A 25,151-nucleotide genomic window follows, 5' to 3' on the forward strand; every position below is an offset into this window, starting at 1 on the left:
GCCCTTGGTTTAAGGCCACATTTCACGACCCACACAGTCAGGTGTCGAAAATACATCTCGTTAAATGGCGCCTGGATATATTTGACATCTTTTAGTCCTGCTTGTCCTCCCAGGTGGGCGGGGCTTGTAGCAGTTTGACCTCCATAGGAAGCGTGAAGTTGCTTGTTTTTCACTAAAAAGTAGGCCTACTTTGCTGTGACTGTCGAGCCCCTCTGCTGGACCATGCGGATACAAACATCACGGTTACGGTCAGCACATGTTCCTCACCTACGACGTTGAGATGTTGCCTGTTGCATACACTGAAGGGATTGAGATTAACCATCAAAAAGCCAATATTCTTAATTTTCTAGATGTATGAGAAAGACAGATTGAAAAAAAAAATTCAACAGTGAAGAATAAGTTGAACTAATTTAACATACATGAGTTTTACTGGAGTACTTGTTTCGCTTAATTGTTAATTTTGTGCAAAGCGTATTGAAGAATTAAAGTGGAACATTTGGAAATGCAGATAATGTTGAGAGCGCTTGTCCAAAGAGCTCAAGCTGAATCTAAGTCCATGAGCTCCGCACTGATGATGCCTGCAACCTGCGCAGTTTGACATGTAAGAATTATGCAATAATCTTCAAAGCTACTGTGACATTAACAGCCGAGTTGAGATCGAGACAGGTTGAAGTGAAACTGCTTTCACAAAACACACAAGGAGTGCATTGTTTGTTTTGTTTGGTCTTTGGTAGCTGCTTCATTAATGAGTGTGTGAAATGAGGGGATGTGTCGGGAAGACGGGGCGACTGTATGAGCCCCGGAGCTCTTGGAAACATCAGGGATGTGATTCTGTATTTTTGTTGTTGATTTTGTCGGATTCACAGCTCTCCTGGACATTCAACTCTTGTTTTTATTTCCTGACATCTGCCTTTTGGTGTTTCCCTCATCACATCCCTGACATCCTGGCTGTAAATATGACAATAAACCTCTTTTTTTTGTACCTAAAGTACCCGTGTTGGCTGAAATCATTTAAAATGAGTGGCAACCGAATATAGACATGTTCAACTTTATATAAAATGCATTTGAGGTGTTCTACAAAAAATGCCAAAAGTCCAGTATCTTAATATGTTCATTAATTTATTATGACATTTTAATAATTGTTTGAGCAGCAATTATGCAAGGATTGTTGTAAATAACACTCCAAAGGAAAAACAAATAAGAAACTTAACTTCCATAGAGACAACTTAAATAAAGAATCAATAAATACTGTACAGGTAGACTTCAGTTAGGAACCCCCCGTTTGTGTGCATTACAAAAATAAAGTGTTAGAAAAGAGTTTAAAAATGATTTCTTGCATACTCGTGCTCTTCCATCCTTTATGACCGCCGTCGGTGCAAGAAGTCGGTGCGTCTATTCACTCTGGAGGTTAGAATGAAACTATGCATCAGGTCTATGTTGGTGGCATGACTTAGTATTATTTGGATACATCATATGCTCTCATCAAATTCCATATTTGGTAACAAACCCCATTGAAAACATTTTCTAATGATCCAAGTGGTATACTTACTTGATCATGCTCCACTCGCTAAATGGCCCGTTGGTCAATCTGTCCCGAGCTCTCACACAGAAAACAAACTTTTTTTCTTTCACCTTGACCTCGAACTTCGTCTCCTGAGTGGTGTCGGACTGCACGAGAGAAGAGGCCGCACATTATAGACAAAGCCGCGTGGTTTGACATAGATATGGATCAACTGGTGCATCATGCTCCTATCGATTACCAGTTTGGCTTCGTCTTTGTCACAGTCACAGAGCAGTCCTTTGGGGACCACCACCTTGACGTCGAACTCCAGGCTAAAGAAGGAGCAGGGCTTCTCCCAGGACTCGGGGAAGCTCCAGCTGAACAGCTTCCCGTCGCTGGTGTGCAGATTAGGGAGCGCGTCCGGCCTCACTGAATAACGATGAGGTGTGTGTGTGGGGGGAGGGGAGGTGGAGGATGGCGAAAAGGGAAGCGTAAAAGCCACACAAAGAAAAATGTGAATGATGTGGCAGGATATGGCAACAGAAGGCAAAACAAGACGTACGGATGAATGGATGAAAATGAGGCCGCACGACCTCAACCACCAATAACCCAGAGACACAGAAGACCACCGCTCACCGATCTCTCTCAGGTAGAAGGTCTTTGTGTACGCCTCGAGGAGAGAGGCGCTGCGCAGGTAGAGGCTGAGGACGATGCGGTGCTGTTCCTCTTTGTACGTGCAGCCGGCGTCCTTGCAGGTAATCCCCGAGCCGCCGGCATCCAGCTCACAGGAAATCTTTTCCAAATAACTAGATTGAAGACAAACTGGGTTGGCACACTCGCCTCATCTCCAAACAGGATGCCGGATACAGGATCCACTCCTGATTTGAATGAGTATTTGGTGATTGGTCCTCACCGTTCGACCTTCACCAGGAACACCGGGGCCTTGGATCTGGGCGGCATTCTGCTCCAGTGGCAGTGGAAGGAGCCGTTGTAGTTGGCGGCTGAGCAGTGAATGTGACCTGAAGGAACAGAAACACTGTGAGTCTTTCGCTCCGTGTTTTATGCTCTTGTGATCGATTCATCTGGATATGTTAGGTTTGTGTTTCAAAGTACTTTATTGTGAAGGTCCCAGCTAATGTTTATATTTTTTCTGTGTGCCATCTTCATTTAATCTTACCCAGTAACATATATACTGATATATACACATCTGAACAAAATTAAAAATAATAATAAAAAAGGTGCAAATGTAAAAATCAAATAATTTTGTTATAAAAATGTAAAAATGATTAAAGTAGCCTGAGTGGTTGCAGGAATACAGCCTTTTTAGATTGGGTATGCCATTTTCGAAGCAGAGGCCTGAAAAAAGCTTGGTGCCTATCAATAAATCCTTACATACAAAGCTGGAGAAAGAATAATTTATTTCAGATTTTCTTTTCTTATGCTACAGGAATTATATAAAAAAAGTAGAACCACAACTCTCTGCGACACTACTTCTGCTCCTTCTTTTTTCTGGTTTCCTTTTCACGTGCCCCTCCATTTATCTTATCTTTTGCATGTTGTCTGCTTCTGGGCATCAGCGTCTGTCTATTTCTTCCCCACATCTCCCACCATCGTTCTTAATTTATACCTCTCGCCTGGTCCAATTACACAAAGCGTTTTTATCTGTCTTTTCCCCTCAATGTGTGCCTATGTTGTTCTCCTCCTTACTCACCACCTTCCTTTTCCAGTTTAGGAGATTGTGTTGCAAGTATGACAGTCCTGTTGTCTGGCTTTATTTGGGTCATGATCACAGTATGGTTGAGGTAATCTCCGTTTGGACTGAGGTGACAAGTGTAGTTTCCTCCATCCATGCCCACCACTAGGACGGTGACCCGGTTCCCCTGCAGAGCTGGCTCGATCTCCTCGCCTGAGACAAAAAGATCAAAAGGTCAATGTACCAATGATGCCTTCAAATACCATGAAAACAGAGAAAAATACAACTGAAGAAATGTACTTTTTCAGAAAATCTAATGTATAAAATCTGCACAGGTAGTATTAGAAGTATCAGTGACTGTAGAAGCGGTATTCATTGTAGTAATACAGTTATTACAGTATTACAGTTGTATTACCATCTTTCTTCCAAACCACAGGCCGGTTTTCATATGATTCTCCACAGCTCAGAGGGACGTGAACCCTGCTGCTCTTGTCGTAAGGTATCCCCACCACCAGAACTAGATCAATCATAGACAAGAAGACACACGTTCACACAGACGGCCATTTCCCTGCATGTGAGGCGAGGACACACATGGAGAGGCCGATTCACTGGAGAAAGGAGGAGCTACCCACCATTATCCATCAGGAGCTCGATGTTCTCCTGGTCGCTGACGGAGCTGGCGAAGCACAGTCCAGCATACAGGACCACAAGGAACAATGCACGCATCTGGGGAAAAAAGACAATAGGGGCTTAAACTGAGGAAAGTGTATTTGCTTAAACCTAAATCCCCAGAATCAGAGACAAAAAAATGTTTTTCACCAACAGGTTCAAACTTGTTGTTTGACACGTATTTTTTACAAGTATTCTAAAATAAAATGTATATAAATATATATACATATAAATATATATAAATATAAATATCTAAATATAAATAAATATATACATATATAAATATAAATATATATATATATATATATATATATAAATATATATATATATAAATATATATACTGTATATACATAAAGATAAAATGCTGAATATAAAAAACTAAGTAAAATGAGTATAGTAGAACTTACTTTGACAACTGCACTTGATCCCAAATTATTTTGACCAGACGTGATCAGGATGCCAGAGAGGTGAGGTTGCTATTCTCAGTAGGTGTTCAGTCTGTCTGTATCAACTCAGCATGCCGTCGCTGTATTTATGTGACAAAAAGATGAATGGTTAAAAAAAATCCCGAACACAAAGAGGAACTGCGCCGTGTGCGTGTGCGTTGACTTGAGATCATGGTGTTGGAAGCACGTCTCTTTTTTTTATGAATTAGAAGCAAAGGAACATATCCTCACTGTTGTAGCTTTAAGTTTCCTCTTTCCTTCCACCCGATTCACCCGGCCATGAGGAAGATATCAAAGGGACCACAGAACAATTAATGCATTGTGAAATTGTGCGGCCACACTGACCGTCGTGGAGGAAGTCAGGGACGACAAAAGAGACAGAAACCTCCGAAAAGGGAACTGGAAAAGCTCGGATGATGGTGCATGCCAGGGGGGAGGGTATCGCTAAAGCTCAACAGGTACCTGGGAAACGGTTATGAAAGTACTCAGGAACGAGAACAAGAAAGCAAAGTGTGATGCTATTTCCATTGAAGTGGAAAAGGGAATCGAGCCAGTGTAATGACATCAAAGTGTTTCATGAATGAAGAGTCTCATGAGGGATGGCTGGATTTGGTTTGTGGAGGAAATGTTCTTTGACCCATGTAGACAAAGAAATTGAGACAAAAAATGTGATAACTATCTCATCTGGGAAGTTACCTGTATAGAGTGCTGTGATTTATGGAGGACATTCCATCATTCATTCTACCCACTAACATGTCACTCTGCCTGTGGATCCATGATGATAGCGGAGCATTTACTTTAAGCACAACTCTCTCCTAGTTATAGTTCCTGAGATTTCTTTTGATTCAACCTTGCTGTGCGCTTGTGAAAAAAGCTCATAGATGTCTATTGCTTAAGGTTTGTGTGCAAGACCAAAATTAAAAAAAATATTAAAATAAAAAATCTGTTATAAAATATATTATTATTGCTTCTGATCCTCCTCTGTTGCTCTCCTGAAGGTTTCTTCCCTTTTTTTTCCCCGTGAAAGGGTTTCTTCTATTTCTTGGGAGTTTTTCCTGATCCGATGTGAGGTCAAAGGTCAGGGATGTCGTATGTGCCCGCTGAGGCAAAGTTGTAATTTGTGATATAAGGCTATTTAAAATAAACTGAATTGAATATTATTATAATCTACGTGCAGATAGAAAATGACATTTTGAGACTGATACCCGATCAGGTATGACGTATAAAGGTATTTCCCAAAAAAGCCACAATTTTGAGAACTTGATATGCGTGACCTTCTATTGTTTCCACTTGTCCCTCATGTACAGCGTGACCTTTCACACTCAATATTCAAGTGGGCCATTAACTCTCCTCCTTCCTCTCCATTAAAACTCCAGTGCTTGGTCACACGGGTTATCACCATACAGCCGGTTACTTCCTTCCATATTCCATATGCATTCAAACTGAACTTTAAACTTTAAACTGGCTTACAGGGGCTTCTTCTTTCGAGATGGACTTTTTGCATCACAGGGTTTTCCTTGTCCCCCCCCCCCCCCCCCCAAGACATTTTCTGGTTGAAATAAGAAGATTTGAAATAAGGAAATTGAAATCAAAATCAAAGGCAGGAGGAAGTAGTTGTGTGTCACATTAAGAGTGGAAGCAAGCCAGGCTTAGGTCAAAGGTCAAAGATACACAGTGGCAGTGGTTCTCGACCTTTTTCCCGGCGATGTACCCTGTGAAATATTGTTTTAGCCAAGTACCCCGTTACCAGCGCAACATCTTTTGGTTGAAAAGATTATGTAATACACAGCGCTGCGACCTCAGTTCCTCATTTAATATAGAATATTATACACATTAGAATTATGTTTATTAACTTTCACTTAATTCAATATTTATTAAATAACTATTTTTCAAAGAATTTTTTAATGGATGCTCATTTTAAATATATATTTTTATAAATCTCACCATACCCCCATTTGAGAACCACTGCAAATGCCAAATATTATTCTTGGAAATAAGTGTATTCCCCATAATGCCAACTGTAAGTCACACTGTAATTGCAAGATGCTGCTCTAATTGGTTCCACCTCTATATACAAATACGAACATATTTAATGCAAATAATTAGACAGAGATTGAGCAATAGAAACAATGATCAATTTGAATTAAAAACATTTTATTTTTAATCAAAATATGCAACTGTGTTTCTGATATTCTATCCTTCTGCCACATGAACAATTGTGGTTGTGTCTTGATCATATACGAACATCCACGCACACATACGCTTATTCTCTCACACACACACACACACGTACAGACACGCGCTGACTGGCTACTTAATGTTTATTACATGATTGCTCTGATTGTTCCGTGAAGCAGTGAAATAAAGCGTCTAATCCAGCGGCCGCTCGGTAACACATGGTCATGTGACTGTGGCCTCTCGACAAGAGGACGCACACTTGTGTTTACTAACGAGCAACCTTCCTGTACAGCGTGGCATTCTGGCTTAACCGCCAAGAGACTTCTTTGAATAACTGTCATGATTGTTTTTGCGTCTTTAATCTTTTCCTTCCGAAGTTGAATTGTTACCTTCGCATTGAAAATGCGGAAGGTTATGTTTTGATCGCCGTGTATTTATTTATTTATTTATTTGTATGCGTGTTATTCGCGTAACAAAAAAAGTTTTAAACCGAATCGCATGAAATTTGGTGGGATGATTGGTTATTATCCGGGGACCATTTGATTAGATTTTGGGATCGATCGGGTCAAAGGTCAAGGTCAAGGATAGGTCAAAATCTTCTTTTTACCATATCACGGTCAATTCTTATCCAATTGGCATGCAACTAATGCCAACATTTTCATAATTCAATGCCCAATCTTGTGATATGCGAAGGTATGCGCTCTACCGAGTGCCCATTCTAGTTTTGTATGTATTTATCTGTGTGTATCTCGGTGAAACCCTGTGGCCTCATAAACAGAACGATACTGACCGGAGAGCAGAAACGGAGCGGAAACAAAAACACAGAAACATTTTGAACATCAGTGTTGCTCGTAAAACCCTTCGTGCCATCTGACATCGTTCTATTTGTGTCGTTTTGGTTTCCATTGGAACAGTTAAAAAGACTTCAAAAAGGTCAAAATGTCAACGTGTAAAACCAAAGAGAGAGAGAGAGTCTTTTCTCAAGTCAAGAGTCCTTTCGCTCCGGCAGACAGCCGACCTCTGGCCAGAGAAGAAGAGGAGAGGAGAGAAGAGAAGATAATTGAAGAGAAGAGAATTGAAGAAGAGAGAAGAGAAGAGGAGAGAAGAGAAGAGGAGAGAAGAAGAAAAGAGGAGAGAAGGTAAGGGAATTGAAGGTAAGAGAAGAGAAGAGGAGAGGAGAGAAGAGAAGGGAAGAGAAGAGGAGAGAAGGGAAGAGAAGAGGAGAGAAGAGAAGAGGAGAGAAGAGAAGAGAAGAGAGAGAAGAGGAGAGAAGAGGAGAGAAGAGAAGAGGAGAGAAGAGAAGAGGAGAGAAGAAGAGGAGAGAAGAGAAGAGGAGAGAAGGGAATTGATGGAAGAGAAGAGAAGAGGAGAGAAGAGAAGAGAAGAGGAGAGAAGGGAAGAGAAGAGAAGAGGAGAGAAGAGAAGAGAAGAGAAGAGAAGAGGAGAGAAGAGGAGAGGACTCTCTTGTTATCCTCTTTCTTTCTGACGGCCTCTGCCTCCTTCCAGGCTGCCAGGTTGGGAGGAGTTAATTTTCCACCGGCGGCGGCTCTTGCGATATCTTCGCCGCTCCCTCCGCCGCCGCCGGCCCGGAGGCCTCCGCCGTGTGTCCTGTTGTCGGCGGCGGCGGCTCGGACGGCGGCGGCTGGCTGAGGATGACCTGCACGACGTAGTCCCTGGAGATGTTCAGTTGGTCCAGGCGCAGCCGGTCAGTCAGCGGCCGGCCTGAGAAGAACCAGCGCTGGGTTGCAGCGGCCACGCCCACCTGACTGTGGAGACGGCGCTTCATCATGCCCACCGTGTCCGTGGAACGGACCGCCAGCCGGAGGTCGCGGCCCGTCGAGAGCCGGAGCCGAAGCTGGCACTCGCCCCCTGAGCCGCCGTCGCCGGACGGATCCGCGGCCCCGGAGTCTAAATCTGACCCGTCGAGCTCATCGGAGCGCTCCTCGATCATGTTGACGGGAGGAGAGAGGCAGTAGACCGGCAGCTGGTATCGATTCCCCAGTTCATCGTAGCATTCAGCCAGAGCGCCTGCAAGAACAATGGTTTTAAAGTCCATTTCTACAGTTGTGACCTTCATTCTGATCAGTTACCATAACAACATCTCCAGCTTCCTTGAAAGTTTGTTTGAACACAGAACATTTTCCAACGAGAGGTTTAGACAAGTTTGTAATTAAACATTAAATAACATTAATAAAACATTTCAATGGAAAAAATGAGCTTAAAAAAACCTGCCAAGTCCTTATACTTACACCACCTATACCTACTGTGTATTATTCTATACGTACACACCAATATAAACAGAGCTGTGTTCATGGAAATCACACTCGGTAAATGTTTCACTGGGAAGTTCTACTAAGTTTTAACAACGGAAGTTAACTTTTCAGGTAAACCCTCAACTTTCCCTTCATTATTTTCCTTTTAAATGAATGATCTGGACCGGGTGAGCTTTCGGGGGTCTTGTGTTGTCTCTAAACAGCCGTTTACTTTTCTATATTTGGATTATTGCACTCTTAATCCAAAAGTCGACAAAGCCACAGCCGGAACTCTGATTCACATTTGGCTATCATAAGATGAAATGGAGAAATGAGACTCGATAGAAAGTGAGGAAAGACGAGTGAAAGACGGAAAAGAGGGATTTCTTGTGTCTGTTGGAGCACTTTCAAATACATGACGCCACTTTGGACCGACTGTGATTCAGACACCGAGGAGAGAGTTGGATGTGAAAGGGGGAAATAAGAGAAGAGCTCACAGACAGAGACGTAACGCAGCGGTGTGGTGGGTCCTCACGGGGATTTCAGACAGGCCACCCCGCGTAATGGTGAGTCACTACGTTGCACATCTGAAAACTGTAACACCCTGTTCTGTTTCTCGTGTGTTCCGTGTCTCCTGTGTCTCCTCTGTGTCTTCTCTGTCTTAATTGTTTAATTCCCTGCACCTGCCCTCAGCCACTCTTGTCTCGTTACTGTCTGATGTCGTACACCTGTTTCCCCCCCTATATATTGTCAGTCTTTCCCTTGTCTAACCAAGTAGTTTTATTGTGGTGATGCCTGTTTTAATCGCAAGGTTTCTTTTCTTTCTTACTTTTTTAAATATATAATTGTGTCAAATCCAAATTCATCAGCCAATTCATCCTGTATGTTTGGTTGATTGTAACATTGTTGTCCTTAAGAGAGTTTAAACATTAGAAGCAAATAATTAAAGACCAGGCTGAGAATTCTCCTCACAAAAGCAAGAAGTTTTTATAATAAAAAAGAAAAGAGGAAGAAATGTGCCTCTCTTTATCGTTTTGTGTTGAGTGAGACTGCGATGAGTCAGCAGGATGTTGCTTTCCACTCGGCACAGTGGGCAGAGTGAAAGGAGAGCTTCTCCTACTTTGTCTCTGAGTGAAATGTGTGGTCATGTGGATAGAAAGTGAGCAGCGCCTTATAACAACAGCTCTCACCGAAAAACCATCGGTGTGAAAAGAAACACCGAAGTTATTTCAAACCAAACGCCCAGAAAACTGACTCTTTCACCACCATCATCTCCTATCAGACCCTCTTGATTCACGTCGTAACAATTTAACTACGACGAAAACCTCTGCTGCCTCCGGCCTTTAACCGTAAAAATGGGCCTTTTAAACATCAGATCCCTAAGTAATGAATCTGAGATGTTTTTATTATTAAAGAGAAGGAGGAAACAACCCCCCAGATGTTACACACCCCCATCGACCCTGGCTGACGGGCAAGGCAAGGGGGGGGGGGGGCTGCTGTTAATTTAATAAATATAAATAATAATACATATTTAGATGGAAAAAGTATGTGGATGTATATCTGTATATATATATATATATATATATATATATATATATTTCTTTTATTTTATTTGTTATTTTTCATTATTTTATATTAATTTTCTGATTTATTTGATATTCATTTAGGATAGGAATATATAAGCATTATTTGCTTCTACCTATACCATTTCAGTCTTTCTCTTTTGTATATTATATAGAATAACATTGTATTGTATTTGATTAAGTGACTAAAAATACACAACAACAACAACAACAACAACAAAATTACAGTTACAAAGCTGTTTACTTAATTGAAACATCTTGGTTTTAAAGTAAAGGTCCAGTGGTGATTTAAATAATCGACACACCGCCCGGGCCTCACAGGGTTTTCTCCAAGAGCCTGTTGAGTTACTATCAAGCTGTACATCAAAGTCTGACCCAATGCTAACCTCCCCCAGGTGGTAATGGAGCCCACACACTGAAAAGATAACCCCTGATCATCTGGTTATTTACTATTTTACTCTGATACTGAGGATATATGTGTGTCTGATCACAAAGCAGTTTTATTCCACCCTCTACTAGTATTTCACACGTCTCCAATCCGCCGCCGGGTCTTTAACTCTCTGTCTGCTACCACTGCTTCATTCCTTGCCTTTAATTCTCATGTTTACATAGAGCAGCTGGCCTTTTCAACCACACCTGTCAGACTGACCTGGACTAAAAGACAAAAGGCCACAACAGCCCTGGCTAAATGAATCCACCACAGAATCAGAGAGACTTAGGAGAAAGAAAACGAGGTTTACAGGTATTTTAGGGGATTTGAATGCAAAATGAAATGGAAGAACTTCCTCCTTCAAAAAACCTTTCAGCAAACCGCTCTCATCCCAGAATTTTATTTCAGAATTCAGATGATCAACTCGGTCGTGAGGGGGAGGCCCTGTCATCATACTGATGCGTTATAAGAGATGTGGGAGAAGTTTTTCAAACTTTTCTACAAACATAGTCAAGGTCATAAGGTCATAGATTACCCAAGACCCTGTCAGGAGGGATATTCCTAGCTATTTTTTGGCAATTTTAAACCAGTATTATTTTATATCTGAAATCATATCCAATATGAAATCAACCACAGTTAGCCTTAATTTTATAATATTTTATGAACCACATTTCTAAAAAATAAGTTATTGATACAGTTTGGCCCAGAATTGTATTGATTATTATGTTAGCAATAGGAAATTTTCCATCCGCTCTTTAACCCTTGTGTTGCCTTCGGGTCATTTTGACCCGAATCAATATTACACCCTCCCCCCGCCTATGGGTCATTTTGACCCGATTCAATGTTTCACCCTCCTGTTACCTTTATATTTACTAACATATTTTACCCTTTGGGTTCAATTTGACGCCAGCAATTAAAACCTCCAAAAAATTATTAGAATTAATATTGTTTTCCAAGTTTAAGTGTGAGGCACTTTATGTTTGTTTGTTGACTACCGAAAGAACACCGACATTAAACATTGAATGGGGTCAAATTAATCCTAAGGCGGGGGGAGGGTGTAATATTGATTTGGGTCAAAATGACCCGAAGGCAACACAAGGGTTAACATGCTGTGTGGTCCAACCTCTTTCTAAAGAAAACTAATCTTGCTCCCTCTTTTCTGATAAATTTTAGGCCAATTCATAAGCCGCCCGTGTCACATTTTGGCCGCTTCACCGCGTTGAATTGGTTGCGGAAGTCGTCCGTGAGAGAGATCCCTGTGATTGGCTGTTCGGCTTGAGCAAATGAAAAAGCCTGAGAAGAGGAGCAACAAGTGGAGTCAAGTGGGCTCACACAGATCGCTCCTCTCGTGTTTTATCTTCAGCTCATCTAATCCTTCCAATACAGATATTTCTCAGCGACACGGCCATCTGGACTGAAGTCGAGTGGTGGAACAGTGTTGGCGCACGCTGCTGTGTTTCATGTGTGTGTCATAATAACGGCTTGTACATCCGCAGTCTTGAGTCTTCTCGTTTCCCTTTTTGAAGAATGAACACAGACCACCGCCACCTGCCGGTACCGTCTGCAGTCTTTACGGTGCGTTCAAGTGAAACCGTTTTTTTGGCAATGCGAGGCTGTCGGCCTTTTGTCGTTGTGTCTTGGCCTTAAAACTCCGTTCACGCACCGGTGACGTAATATCTATATAACAAGACGGATGTTACACATGGTTCATGACGTTCTATAAACATGACTTGGATGTGATTCTCTCAGTATTTCTCTTCTGCAGTTTGTGTTTATTCTTCAGCTGCAGAAAAACTAATGGGTTCCAGGTGGCGCTGATTCCTTTTGGCTTTCATTCAACAATGAGTGTTAACCAGAATTAGAATAAAGGACATGTAGCATGTGAAGGAAGACACTTTACATGCTACACTCATACACCGTCTACGGGGATCAATTCAGGGTTAAGTGTTTTGCTCAAGGGCACATCGACTAGGGCGGGGATTGAACCGCCAACCCACTGATCCCTGATTGGAAGACGGACCTGCTGACCACTGACACACAGTCTCCCCATCCATGACAGTGGCTTTAGGGCTTTAGGGCTGTCGGCCGATCGGTCTACCGCGTTGGTCCAGACTATTAGATACAACTATTGGATAGATTGTCATGAAACTTTATCTGCAGACATTCACAGATACATTTTATTTTTAAGAATATGGTATTCCTCTGATTTATTGACAATATAATAATAGTGTATGTATGCAAGTGCACCCTTTCAACGTGCAATAAACTGTTTGCTTTAAATATTGTAAAAAGAATATTCGAAATAAATAAAAGACTTGAGAATAAAACAATATAGACACAAAAAAAGTGCAATGCCTCAGTCTTGTAATAGTAGGGACAACCCTGCCTGTTGGCTAAAATATGCTGACGTAAACATAACGGGCTGTTGAGCTCAGCAGAAATGAGTGTGCCGCATGATAAGTCGATTATCGTGAGCCAGGCCTCATGAATCCTGATGACTTTGGTGACGACTGACTTTTCCATCACAAACGTCTCAATTATTGGATGGACTGCCACGAAGTTATGACACATGTCATGATTCATGTTCTCCTCAGGATAATTGAATCACTTTAGTGGCACCCTGACTTATTTTTTTGAGCCATCATTAAACAAATACCTGCAAAACTAATGTCCTTAAAGGGCATTACTTGGGGATCGTCCAAGGTTAGTTTCTGCTAACCACCATGTTATCTATTGACTTCAAATAGAAAGGATGCTGTGCCAGTGGGGTGTTTTATATGAAGACAAGCCAGCCATCTCTCAGCCGACGATATTTTTATCAGATTTTAAGAAAAGCTGTCATAGCACAAAGAGCACACCACAATGTGCATAATTACTTTTGGGATGTAATTAGAACAGTGAGATCTGCATTTGCCGTTATTAGAGTCCCAGTAAAACACATCGTCACACGACTTTGACAAGGAGCGTGTCTTTGCAAATAAAATTATGTAATAACTGAGTTCAGATCTTTGCATGTAAACTCAAAATCTATACACTGGTGTTGAGGATCAATACAGCCAAACAAATATTCTGACACTCAATATTTTTTTTGATTTTCTTGTATCCCCATCTATTGATTATTTACTTTTGCCGATACATACAATCGAAAAACGAACAGACAAGTCTGGAGTGACCAGTAAAACAGAACGCCGCCAAAGAGACAAAATACATCACCATCCAAAGCTCATAGTAACAACATCTAAACAAGAGGACGAGGAGCCATTCCTCTCCTCAGTTGTCGTAATACGACTCCGTAAATTACAAGAATTAGAAGCAAGAGAATGACGCACATCCACAAAAAGAAAGGCCGCACGAGCGCAATCTGAGCCGCTTGTATTGATCGGTCCTACGTGAATGTTTCCCAGTAAGTTGGAGAGGATTCGCTTTCTTTATACGAACCTGAAGGATGACTTCATTACATCCTACCGAGGACACGCCTCTTGTAATGTATTTGTTATTGATTCCTCATACGGCGGAGCATATTCCTCCTAACAGCTTCAGTCTGATCTCGACCAGCGGCTCATTGAGATATACTTAGAGGTCCAGCGTCTGTAACTCCTTTTAACTGCCGGCTGTGAGACTGTAAATGCTTGTTGTTGCTTGGAATCAGGTCCATATTGATTAAACCCTCAATCAATGTGCACAGAAGCCACTCACCCAAACGGAACATAGTCGTCATGTGGGGCAAAGTGTAGTTCTGGTTTATGGAGCTTCAACATCAGATAAGCCGTAGCTCCTCAATTCAAACTATGTTGATGTGCACTGTTCATATCGAAGAACACGCAGGGATGCATGAGCTTACGTATGAGATGGATGTTTTATTGTTTCAATCAAGACAAACGACTGGCTGTTCTGAAACCAAAATTAGTGTTCTAATCATTTTGAGGCCATTCTTACGGGCAGTGAAGCCATCATGCTTCATTTGCTATTGGCATCTGGATCTCAGAGTTGGCCGGTGGAGAGGAGGCACCAACTCACCCTCAGTGTGTTCCAATGTCAGACTAATTGAATACACTATAAACTAATTACACTGCTTTTACATTAAACTTACAAAAACATCCACATCATGAACGGTTTACGAGTGCAAAACATAAAGATATTCAAGCATCAAATCCGGATTTTTTTGGAATCTGTCACTAGAAAATTGTTGGCAGTTTTACTTAACTAAATTACAAAATAACTATTCAACAATAAATAGAAAATGTAATATTGTATGTGTGTGTGGGGGGGGGGGGGGGTGGTGAGAGAGAGAGAGAGAAGAAAGGGCCATTGTCTTTTGTAGTCTAAATCTTAGTCCCTTTTTATTAAATAAATATTGAGATCATAATTATTCATTACTTTTTGGGACAAAAGATTTTGATTCCACTTTCACATGCAAATGTAATCAACAGACATTTGCAATCAAAGAAGACTTTAAAAGAACGTTCTTTTCCACCTGATTTCGGTGCATTTTCGTTTTGCCGTCTGCTTTCTGTGAAAACGTGTAATATACAGCATATTACTCTTCTACTCTGTGCTGCAACAGCAACGTTTCGGAAAGATTTTCCCAGGTTGCCTGTCGTGTGCTTCAGCCAAATCATCTGTATCCATTCATATAGGAAGGGCTTGATTTGATATGCAGCAGAGTTTTCATGCATTTTAAACAGCTGCAGTTGTTGCAATCGCAATTTTTATCACGGGAAGCCATAACTGTGATCTGGCACACAAAAATAAGATCTACAGCCTCCAGAAAAGCCTCAAAATGCGAAGAAATTCTCTACAGCTGAGTTCCTGAGTTCTAGTTTCTCTAGAGAAATTCTTCAGGTAGTGTCGTATATTTCCATCTACTGTTTAATGTCAGATTATCCAAAAATATGCAAGTCAGGGCTCAACGTTCAATAACATGTAAGACTGTGCCTTGGCCTTGAGAGATTACGCCACTAGGTTGCAGGTTAAGAACATGGGGCGGGGGCTAGATCATTTCTAGAACATTACGTGTTTTTCACCTGTCTTTAATTAGGGCCCAAAGGCCATTCAGGCATGAGGGGTTCAACGGGTCTGGGGTCAAATTTAGTTGATCAGTTTTAGGATTAGGTGATTATGCCTGCATATGATTGGTCCACGAAGGCCGGTACCAATAAACTCCGCCTCTTTTGTTGTGTATAAAGCATATGTTAAAATGCATGTTCGATAGTCTTTCTCAATTCGGTGCCTGAAAGTACTCCAAACGGCCTGCAGGCGTTTGTTTTCTGACCTGTGCTTGTTAAGAATAAACTCAATATTCTTGCTTTTTCCATCAATCTCTTCAACCCGTTCCACGATCGGCGAGCAGTAACGACAGTAGTAATCATCGGTGCCTCAAGCAGCATCTCATGGAGAGTCAAAACAAACACAATGAAGTATCTGCTACGTCTACCCCGGTGGAAATGAGTGTTACCGTGCGGCAGTGTGATGCTGGCCCCGTCGAGGATGGCCTGAGCCAGCAGGTGGTCGCTGCTCTCAAAGGCGCTGGCCGCGGCCCGCAGCGCGTCCCAGATCTCCTTCCGGCCCTCGAACGCTGGCGCCGTATCCCAGAACTCATCTCTCTTGCTGCGCAGCTGGCCCTCAGTCATCGGGTAGTCACTTTTCCATTTAGGCCGCTCTCTCTTCAGGGGCTGGTTACGTCCTAGAGTCACTGGGAGAGAGAGGAGGAGGAGGAGGAATGGAGAGATGGAGAGAAAAGAAAGATGAAGACAGGAGGGTGGGAGTGGAGAGGAAGGAGAACGAGATACAGAGTATGAATGTGAGGGTGGGGCGAACGGAAAGATGTGAGGAAAGAAAATGAGGATGGAGAGAGGAGGGGAGAAGAAAAACAGAAACAAATGTGGGATGTAGGGAAGTCAAATTAGATAGACGAGGTGAGGAAGATGAGAGAGCGAGAAGGCGGGGGAATAAAAAAGAGAAATAGGAATGAAGAGTAAAGGAGAAAGAAGGTATAAGAAGAGTTAGGAGTCATCTGAAACAAAGCATGTGTTTTTTTGAAGACAGATAACTAAACTCAGATAACAGATTAAACATGAGCCTTCACCCTCATGTTATATATATACATGGAGCACACACAGACGGAGCAGAACCGGAGCTAGAAGTGTAGTGTTACTCCACCCAGTTACACGGTTATGGTTATAGCATCGGACAGTGCTCCATCTGCAGAAGAGCGACTGATGAATAACACCATCTGGATCAACACCAAAGGGGACAACAGGTACGGGGCAGCGTGTGTGTGTGTGTGTGTGTGTGTGTGTGCAACACAGAGACAGAAGAGAGGATGATGGATCAAGGTGTAGAGTTACACCGACTGCTGGTCCACATGTTGTCTGACGATCACATGGCCCAGCCCGAAAACACCAACCTTCAACTGGCTGTTTGCAGTAAAGAGGAGCTTTAACTGACCGACTGTTTACACTTACATTTACTTGTTCTCTTTTTAGTTGTGTATAATGCCATAATGCACATTGTTATAAGAGTATTCTCCTTTTAAAATGGCTCAAAAAACCACCAGATTATTGTACTGAATGGAAGGACGAGGGTAAATGAGGTCCTTGGTTGACAAAATAGCCAATTTAAGTTGCGTGTGGGGTGAAGTTTAGATGTCTCAGCAGTAAACACAAACAGTTAATAACATTTATAAACATCATCTACGACCCGTAGCTATATAAGACAAGAGCAGCAGCTCATATGGACTCAAACACAGAATATGTGGAGTAAAATGTGCTTCATGCAGTTTACTAATAGTGATCTGCCAGAAACACGTGCCTACATGGACTTGATATATATACGTGACTGCTTTCTTCTTTTTAAGACTATTCTTTTTGCACGTTATCATTGAATGCAGTCTGCATTGATACATGTGGTGTGGTGACTTTGTTGTCACCACACCACATGTTTGATGACACCTCAAAGCTTTTATAACGACAGTCTTTTGATTGTTCTGACCGCAAATCTAAATAATAATAACAAACATTTTAAGAAAAAAGGTCCTCTGAATAATTCAGTGATCGGGCCCTTATAATAGTAATAACAACTTTACATTATCATTATATATAATATGGTTAAAGTCATTCATGAACCAACTTCCTATTTTTTTTACTTGTGTGCTCTGCTAAGCCTTGAGTCTGTTCCATGATTCTGTTCCATGATTCTGTTCCATGATTCTGTTAAATGATTCTGTTCCATGATTCTGTTCCATGATTCTGTTCCATGATTCTGTTCCCGTTCCATGACTGTTCGAGGAGCCTGTTCCTTCGACGTGTCCCATCAAAGATGTTTTATTGTGAAGATCACCACATCGCATGTTCTCCGTGTCTCACTCCAATCTCATAAACGCCGGCCGTCCAATTTACCCAATTGAATTTATTTCAAAACGCCGAATTTCGCCGAAAGGTGACAAGTTTGCAGGTATGTTAACTACTCGTCCGTTCATACTTCTGCATTAACCTACTTTCCAGCTCATCCATCTGCTAACAATTAAAAAATGTACTTATGAACCTGAGTCGACTCTCCTGTCATTCATTAATTCCCAGAAAATATTTGTGATGGGCCAATACGTGTATAAGATGATTTTATACCAAAATACCATCACACTTGGAACGACACCTCAGGCATAGACACTTGCTTTAGTGGAAACAGATACAATTGAACACGTGTGGGGGGGGGGGGGGGCAACTGCCTTGTCTCTGCCCTCATCAAGCAGGGAGTCAGGTAGCAGCTGCTCGTCTGGTTTTAACACGGCGTAGCTTCTTGTTACTACGAACACAGATAAAAGGATCTCTGAATACCGTGTGTGTGACATCTAAACACGTCCAGGAAGTCGAGAAGATAGGCGAACACTTCGCCAAGGCGGACGCAGAAGGGAAAAAAGGAAGACATTAATAAAGGAAACCGGGCTACAGCTCAGCATCACACAGTGGCCCAGTGCCCCAACCCCCCAACCCAGCTCTATCTCCCAATCTGGGATTAAAATAACTCACTGGCCAGAAGTGGGACCCCCTTTCCACACCAGACAAGCAGGAAACTACAGTACAAAGTGGTCTACAGCAACATAGCATGAGAACAATTAAAAGTAATAGTGTCACCAGACCCAAAAGCTACTGGTAAAAAGCACAGTATACCCTATGAATATGTTTTTTTATTAGGGTAAAACATGCTTCATTACCTTAGGTATTGCATAATACATAACATAAACATAATCCATTGCAGACTTCTGAAGTCTGATATACTGCTCTGCTCATAATAACATGGTGCTTATTGCTCTCAGGCCTCGATGGCCCAATAACACACTTCCTTCATCATGAGGGTGAAGCACCCCCTTTAAGTTTTCACACCTCATCATCATCATCATCATCCTCATCATCCTTTCTCCTTCACTTTACACATGGACATGCCCCACGACACACTCTGTACCAAACTCCACGCCGGGCATCTTTCCCCGAGTGCCGCGTGCCTTCAGGTGCCGGTCAGGAGGACGTGGTGGTCACCATCAGCCCGCGTCCCTCCGTGACCCATACGTGTGATGCAGAAGAGCTAGCGAGCTAACGAGGCTACATCTTAGCATTTGAGTCAAACAGCCACGGAACAAAAGGGAGGCGGCGTCGCACAATAAACCCCCTCCGGTTTGGAAAAGTAGCGGCGAAGCGTCGCTTCTTGCTTCAAGGCCCCGCTGGGTGGAGGCGGAAACCCGGGAGGGCGGCCGTGTCCGGCTGGGGTAGAAAGGAAGGGAAGAAGACCTCCAGCCAGGACAACATGCAACAACAAAAACCACAGAAAGCCCCCCGAAAAATATAAAAAAGCTAAGCTTGACACTAAAAATGAAAATTACCTCCAGTGCCGTCCGAGTTCTCGTTCAAGCTGCCCGAGGAGTCGTGGTGGCTCCCGACACAGCCACCCATGGATGTTTCGGCAGAGCAGCCCGGGCTAGGTAGCTCACCCCCCGGCCCACAGCTAGAGCTACATCCACTAGCCCCCCGCCCCCACCTCACCCCCCCCTCTCTCTCTCTCTCTCTCACGCTCTCTCTCTCTCTCCCCCCTCCTTTCCTCTCCTTCCCTCCTTCCCTCCTCCTCTCAGCCTTGGCGGGGCACCGCAGGCCCCCTCATCTTCATCTGTGGGGAAGGTGGAGAGAGAAAGCGCCTCAGAGAGGCTCACAGCGTCACAAGGTGACCGAGAGAGGAATGAAGGAGAGGGGGAGACAGGAGGAAGAGAGGAGGGAGAACAAAGGAGGAGTGAACTGCGACGTCTCCTTCGGGCAGCACATGCTCTAGAGTCTAGACTTTAGAATCAGTTGATGATTATGTTTTTTGACACATGTGCTTGTCTCTTGTGTTGTTGTTGTTGTCGTGTGTGAGCGTGTGTGTGTGTGTGTGTGTGTGTGTGTGTGTGTGGAGATAAGCTGTTTGCTGTCCTGAAGAAGACGAGCAAATCACATCACCTTGTTTGTGAATGTCAAGGAAGGGTAGAAGCCCCCTGCTGTTAGTCTACACACACACACACACACACACACACACACACACACACACACACACACACACACACACACACACATTCTCACAAACAGGCACACATGTGTTGCATAGTAGACAGGGGCACAGTGTTGTTGAGTTATTCTCTTATGCATGGTAGATTTACTCAATATATATCTTGATATAAATGTGATTTTACAATAAAGATAAATATAGTTTGTGTGCAAGCAATTCTTCTATTTCAGTCTGTGTTGCAGAGGCATTTTTATTATACTATCAGTAGTTTTTAGGTTTTAACACATTTGATTAGATTTCCCTGTTGAGTAAAATATATTTGTATATTCTCCTATGCATTGTATGATTCAGGTTTAATTGTGAAGGTTATTCTTCACACATCCCAAGTATTTATATACATGTGGATAAACATCTGATCTTACATCCATTCTTTGGCTATTTCAGTCTGTCCTGCAGGGATGCTTTTTATTATAGTACCATACACTTTTAGGTGTTAACATACATATGGTATCATGAAATTAAATTATTATTCTATTCTCTTCACTTCTATTCTGTTCCATATTTTGACGATGCGTTGTAATCTTCTCTGTCAGAGCAGGTCTACTCACTCTATTTCTGCATCTGAATGCTGCAATGTTACACCAGATAGACACCCTCCTGTCTGCTCACTATCTTTAGGACTGTCCTAAAGAGACTTAAGTGTAATTTGACACACTCACGTGTTCATGTACACACACACACACACACACACACATGCAATAGCAACGCGATAGCGAGGATACCTTTACAACAAAGCTGTGTGGAATTACAACTATTTCCTATTGCTTGGAACTGAAAGAAGACATGTACGCAGCAGGGAGCTTACTTGTAAACCCCTTTCCTTATAGAATAGAAGAAGAATATACACTTTTATTAATCCCCAAGGGGAAATTAGTTCTCTGCATTTAACCCATCCTTAGTTATTAGGCGGCAGGTGAGCGCCGGAAGAAAGCTGGGGGGGTTCAGTGCCAGTGCCCTGCTCAACTTGCAACTAATGCAACTAAGGGGGGGGAGGACCCACAACTCCCCACAACCCTGGTTGCAGGATACCCCCCTCTTACCCCATAGTCTCATGACGTAGTATGATGTAACTATACTCAGAACACACTTGACATGTCGCTGCATATTCTGTGATCAAGGTCACAGCAGGAGATTCAGCACATTCGTTTATATTATCTTCTCTACCTCGTCTCCCATTCATGGCACAAGGGATTGAACATTTTTTATTCTCAGAATCAGAATCAGAATCGGTTTTATTGGCCAAGTAAGTTTGCACAAACAAGGAATTTGACTAGGTAAAGTGTCTCTCAGTGCTTACACAAAATATACATTACAACACAATACAATACAGAACAAACAAAACAAAACAGTGCAACGGTCTAAGAAGTTTAAGAAAGTGACTTAAAGTAAATACAAGTATATACAGTGGCTGTGAAGTGGTGGTAAACAGTAAGAAGGAAGTGAGTGCAGGGATAAATAAATATGCTTTTTCTGTCTTTTGCCTCAGGGTAGTGATTGTAGCTGGGAATGCTGCACTTACAGGGAATTTAAATAGAGATGACTGAGGCTTTATAGAATCTAAAACCACCTTGTTACAGGCCTTTCCTAAAAAGGTCAGACTAAAAAAGAAAAAAAAGAGAAATAGTTTGTATGGTTCCTAGAGGTCTGCTGTTTGTTCAGGACAGCATTGTTAGAAGCACCAGTGAGCTGTGGAATGTCACCGTTCAGGGCAAGAAGAGGCTGCTGACCACACGGACACGGACAGAGTGACCAGTTTATTCATGAGATGTACACTGGCCTCGAGTGACTTTGTTTCATCCTGCAGTAGAATTAAATTGCAAAAAGCTATAATAGCAAAATGATAACACAACATTTTTTTAAAGAACAGAAATTGCCAGCAGAAGGACTTGTGATGTTCAACGGCAGTTCGAAGACACTCAAGACACGGTGTAGTGTAGACATCGTACTGTAGAGCAAGGTTTGAAAAACACATCTGTGTTAACTTTAAAATAACACTTAAATGAGATGTGTGTGGAAACATCAGCTCCATCTGAGCGAGAGCATGCACCTTATGCCACGGTACACAATACGTGTAACACGGCAGACGCACTCTTACACAATTTATCCATTTGACGACGGCATGGATTCCTGCAGATTTCCTCGTATGTTATGAACAAGAATTTGACAAATGTTCCTTTTGCCATATGAATCGATTCAAAGTGTTTACGTGATTCAACTTTAACTTTTAAAGTGTGATGTTCACTCCTTGATTGACTGATATTTGCAGAAGAGACGGTCTTCTGCTCGTATATGGCTCAGTCAGTAGATGGAGCCAGAGAATCTGAACTGCAGACGGCGGTACCAAAATACTACGTGTGTGCGTGGGTGTGTGTGTTTTTATGACTTGTGGTGTCTGGTTCCACAGTCCCATTGTGGGGACTCATCTTATTTATGAGGACACAATACACATCCTCATAACATTTAAGGTGAGGTTAAGGGTGAAGCTAGCAGCAGTTATGGTTAGGGTAAGCCTCCAGGAAATTCATGTAAGTCAATGTAATGTCCCCTAAAGTCATAAAACACGACTGCGTGTGTGTGTGTGTGTGTGTGTGTGTGTGTGTGTGGGTCAGAGTTCACAGAGAGAGTTATGGAGGCTATAGGTCAGAAGCATCCATGTTCTATAGATTAAGTGTAATTATAGGCCCTTAATGGTTTTCCAACAGAAGCTCAATATTTGTTTGGCTCTTGCTGGTTTAGAAACGTAATCTACTGTATCATGTATGTGGGATGTATTTGGCTCCACTCATAAGCACTGATGCAAAAAACACCCAAAAAAAACATGGATATTCTCATGCTCTCTCTAGCCGCTGTCACTTTTGTTTCTTTCACTGTCGACACCCTTTCTTCTCTTCTTCGAGACTGTCTTTCTTCCTTCTCTTTCATCTCGGCAACAGAACAGCTGACACAGAGGTTAATAGGTGTGTCATTGATTTGTCCTTAACTGTCTGGATCCATTGATTTACTACTATCTGTTAAGCCCCCCCCCCCACACCCAAACCAGATCTATACAACTGGAGGGTGTATTTATGATGACTTGAGAGACTGGGCCGTTTGGAGCTTTGAAAATCATTCACATCCAGCGGTGTGTGAAGGAGAGGCGGCACACACCTGATTGTCTTGTCATTGATTTTAAATGACCTGCTTCGTCAAAGCAAACTGCAACATGCACGATGGAGATTGGGGACAGAGCCAACAAGAGAATACGGAAAAATAGACTTTAATCCGTCCTTGAAGATGAAGACAAAAAAAAAGATGCATCGTAAAATGTATCTGCACGAGTGGATTCAGTCTTTCGGTGGATTTGTGCGGTGGTGCAATGTGATGTCCCCAAAAGTCATAAAACACGGCCTGTGTGTGTGTGAGAGAGAGAAAGAGAGAAAGACAGAGAGTGACGCAGGCTAAAGGTCGGTAGCATCAATGTTCTTAAGATTAAATGTAATTATAGGACCTTAATGGTTTTCCAATAGAAGCTTGTTACTTCTTTTGCTCTTTCTGGTTTTTAAATTGAATAAAACGTGTTGCACCTGCATGGCACAGTGTCGGTACATGAGGGCCTACCGCCCTATCAGCACTTTGTTGACTGGCATCATGTCGAATGTCGATCCTCTGCTGGATCATTTCCATGGGATCTATGTGGCACCATTTCGCTCAAGAAAGAACTACAAGGTCCATATTGTTTCAGGTTAACGGTCCAGCATGCGCTCGAGCAGAGACTCGCGGCCTATCTGCGCTCCGGGCTTGTTGAGCGCTCCGTGCTGTCAGTCTCCCCGCTGATTCGTACTGTGACGTCATCATGTCAACCAGCGCGCTCTTGTTGTATATTTTGCTGATTGAAATAAACTAAACTAAACTAAGGGGTTAAATAGGGCCCCATTTGTGAATCCCACAGAACCAAACCCACCCCGGGATGGGGTGTAGGAGTAATCACACAAGGTGATTCTCGCCAAACCGTCCCACCCCGTTGGGGAGGTCGGCGATTCATAATCAGACTCGCCTATGAATCGCTCCTCCCGTGTAGGCGATTCTGAATCGCCTATCGCCCACCTCTCCTGTGAGATTCACAAATCCCTGCTGCTTTGCTGGAAATCACTTCTACTTATAGACTCTGGTTCAGTGCGCCGTGACGTCACTAGCGACGTCACAGAACCAAAGCGCTTTCATGTCATGTGACACTGTTTCCATGGTGACGGACAAGGCCGGAGATCGAAGGCACTGACACGTGACTTCCACCAGGAAACCTGTTTATATGTACGAATGTACATGTTGTATATGTATATAAGTACTTATGCGATTACATACTACTGTTTATATCTGTCACGGGACACAACATGTAACTATCTAATCATTCATGGAACAATGTAATTCCCAGGCAGGTTACTGATGCCACAATGGTGCTAAAACGCTCGCTCGCGATGAGCATTCGCATGCTAAACGGCGCTATCCTTAATTAACTACTTCTCCTTAACTACTACACACTCAATAACTATCAAAATATAGCACCGCCGAAGCGACCGAACATAACATTAATATATATATATATGGCACTTGTTTCGTCTCTACACAACAGCATGTCATTTCTGTCTCTGTGTCGCGTTAACATTTCTCGGCTCTCCGTCTCGCGCATCGGGACGAAGAAGAAAAAAAAGTCACTTGCATATTGTTTTGCTACTATTACGTTTCACTTCGTAATATATTAAACTTTAGACTAACAGTGGCATCTCCTCAGAGAAGAGTATCATAGTGGGGGTATAACAGTAGGCCTATGATCATGGTA

At 42.5% G+C, this 25,151-nt stretch overlaps 2 protein-coding genes across 2 annotated transcripts; both read right to left on the bottom strand.

Moving 5' to 3' along the window:
• Positions 1 to 1,098: 1,098 nt before the first annotated feature.
• On the bottom strand, positions 1,099 to 4,667 carry il12bb (interleukin 12B, b). The gene is made up of 9 exons (XM_056411379.1): positions 4,272 to 4,667; positions 3,827 to 3,920; positions 3,610 to 3,711; positions 3,213 to 3,407; positions 2,415 to 2,520; positions 2,138 to 2,307; positions 1,761 to 1,930; positions 1,550 to 1,668; positions 1,099 to 1,401 (listed from the first exon to the last, which is right to left on the bottom strand). The coding sequence occupies exons 2-9, from the start codon at positions 3,918 to 3,920 to the stop codon at positions 1,359 to 1,361; spliced, it is 999 nt and encodes a 332-aa protein (XP_056267354.1). The 5' UTR covers positions 4,272 to 4,667; the 3' UTR covers positions 1,099 to 1,358.
• A 3,132-nt stretch (positions 4,668 to 7,799) lies between these two features.
• ubtd2 (ubiquitin domain containing 2) lies at positions 7,800 to 19,733 on the bottom strand. The gene is made up of 3 exons (XM_056411865.1): positions 19,626 to 19,733; positions 16,209 to 16,445; positions 7,800 to 8,516 (listed from the first exon to the last, which is right to left on the bottom strand). Exons 1-3 carry the CDS (start codon positions 19,693 to 19,695, stop codon positions 8,014 to 8,016), a joined length of 810 nt encoding a protein of 269 aa, XP_056267840.1. The 5' UTR covers positions 19,696 to 19,733; the 3' UTR covers positions 7,800 to 8,013.
• Between the last annotated feature and the right edge of the window lie 5,418 nt (positions 19,734 to 25,151).

This window comes from Pseudoliparis swirei, chromosome 3 (assembly GCF_029220125.1).
Source record: "Pseudoliparis swirei isolate HS2019 ecotype Mariana Trench chromosome 3, NWPU_hadal_v1, whole genome shotgun sequence".
Taxonomy (NCBI): Eukaryota; Metazoa; Chordata; class Actinopteri; order Perciformes; family Liparidae; genus Pseudoliparis; species Pseudoliparis swirei.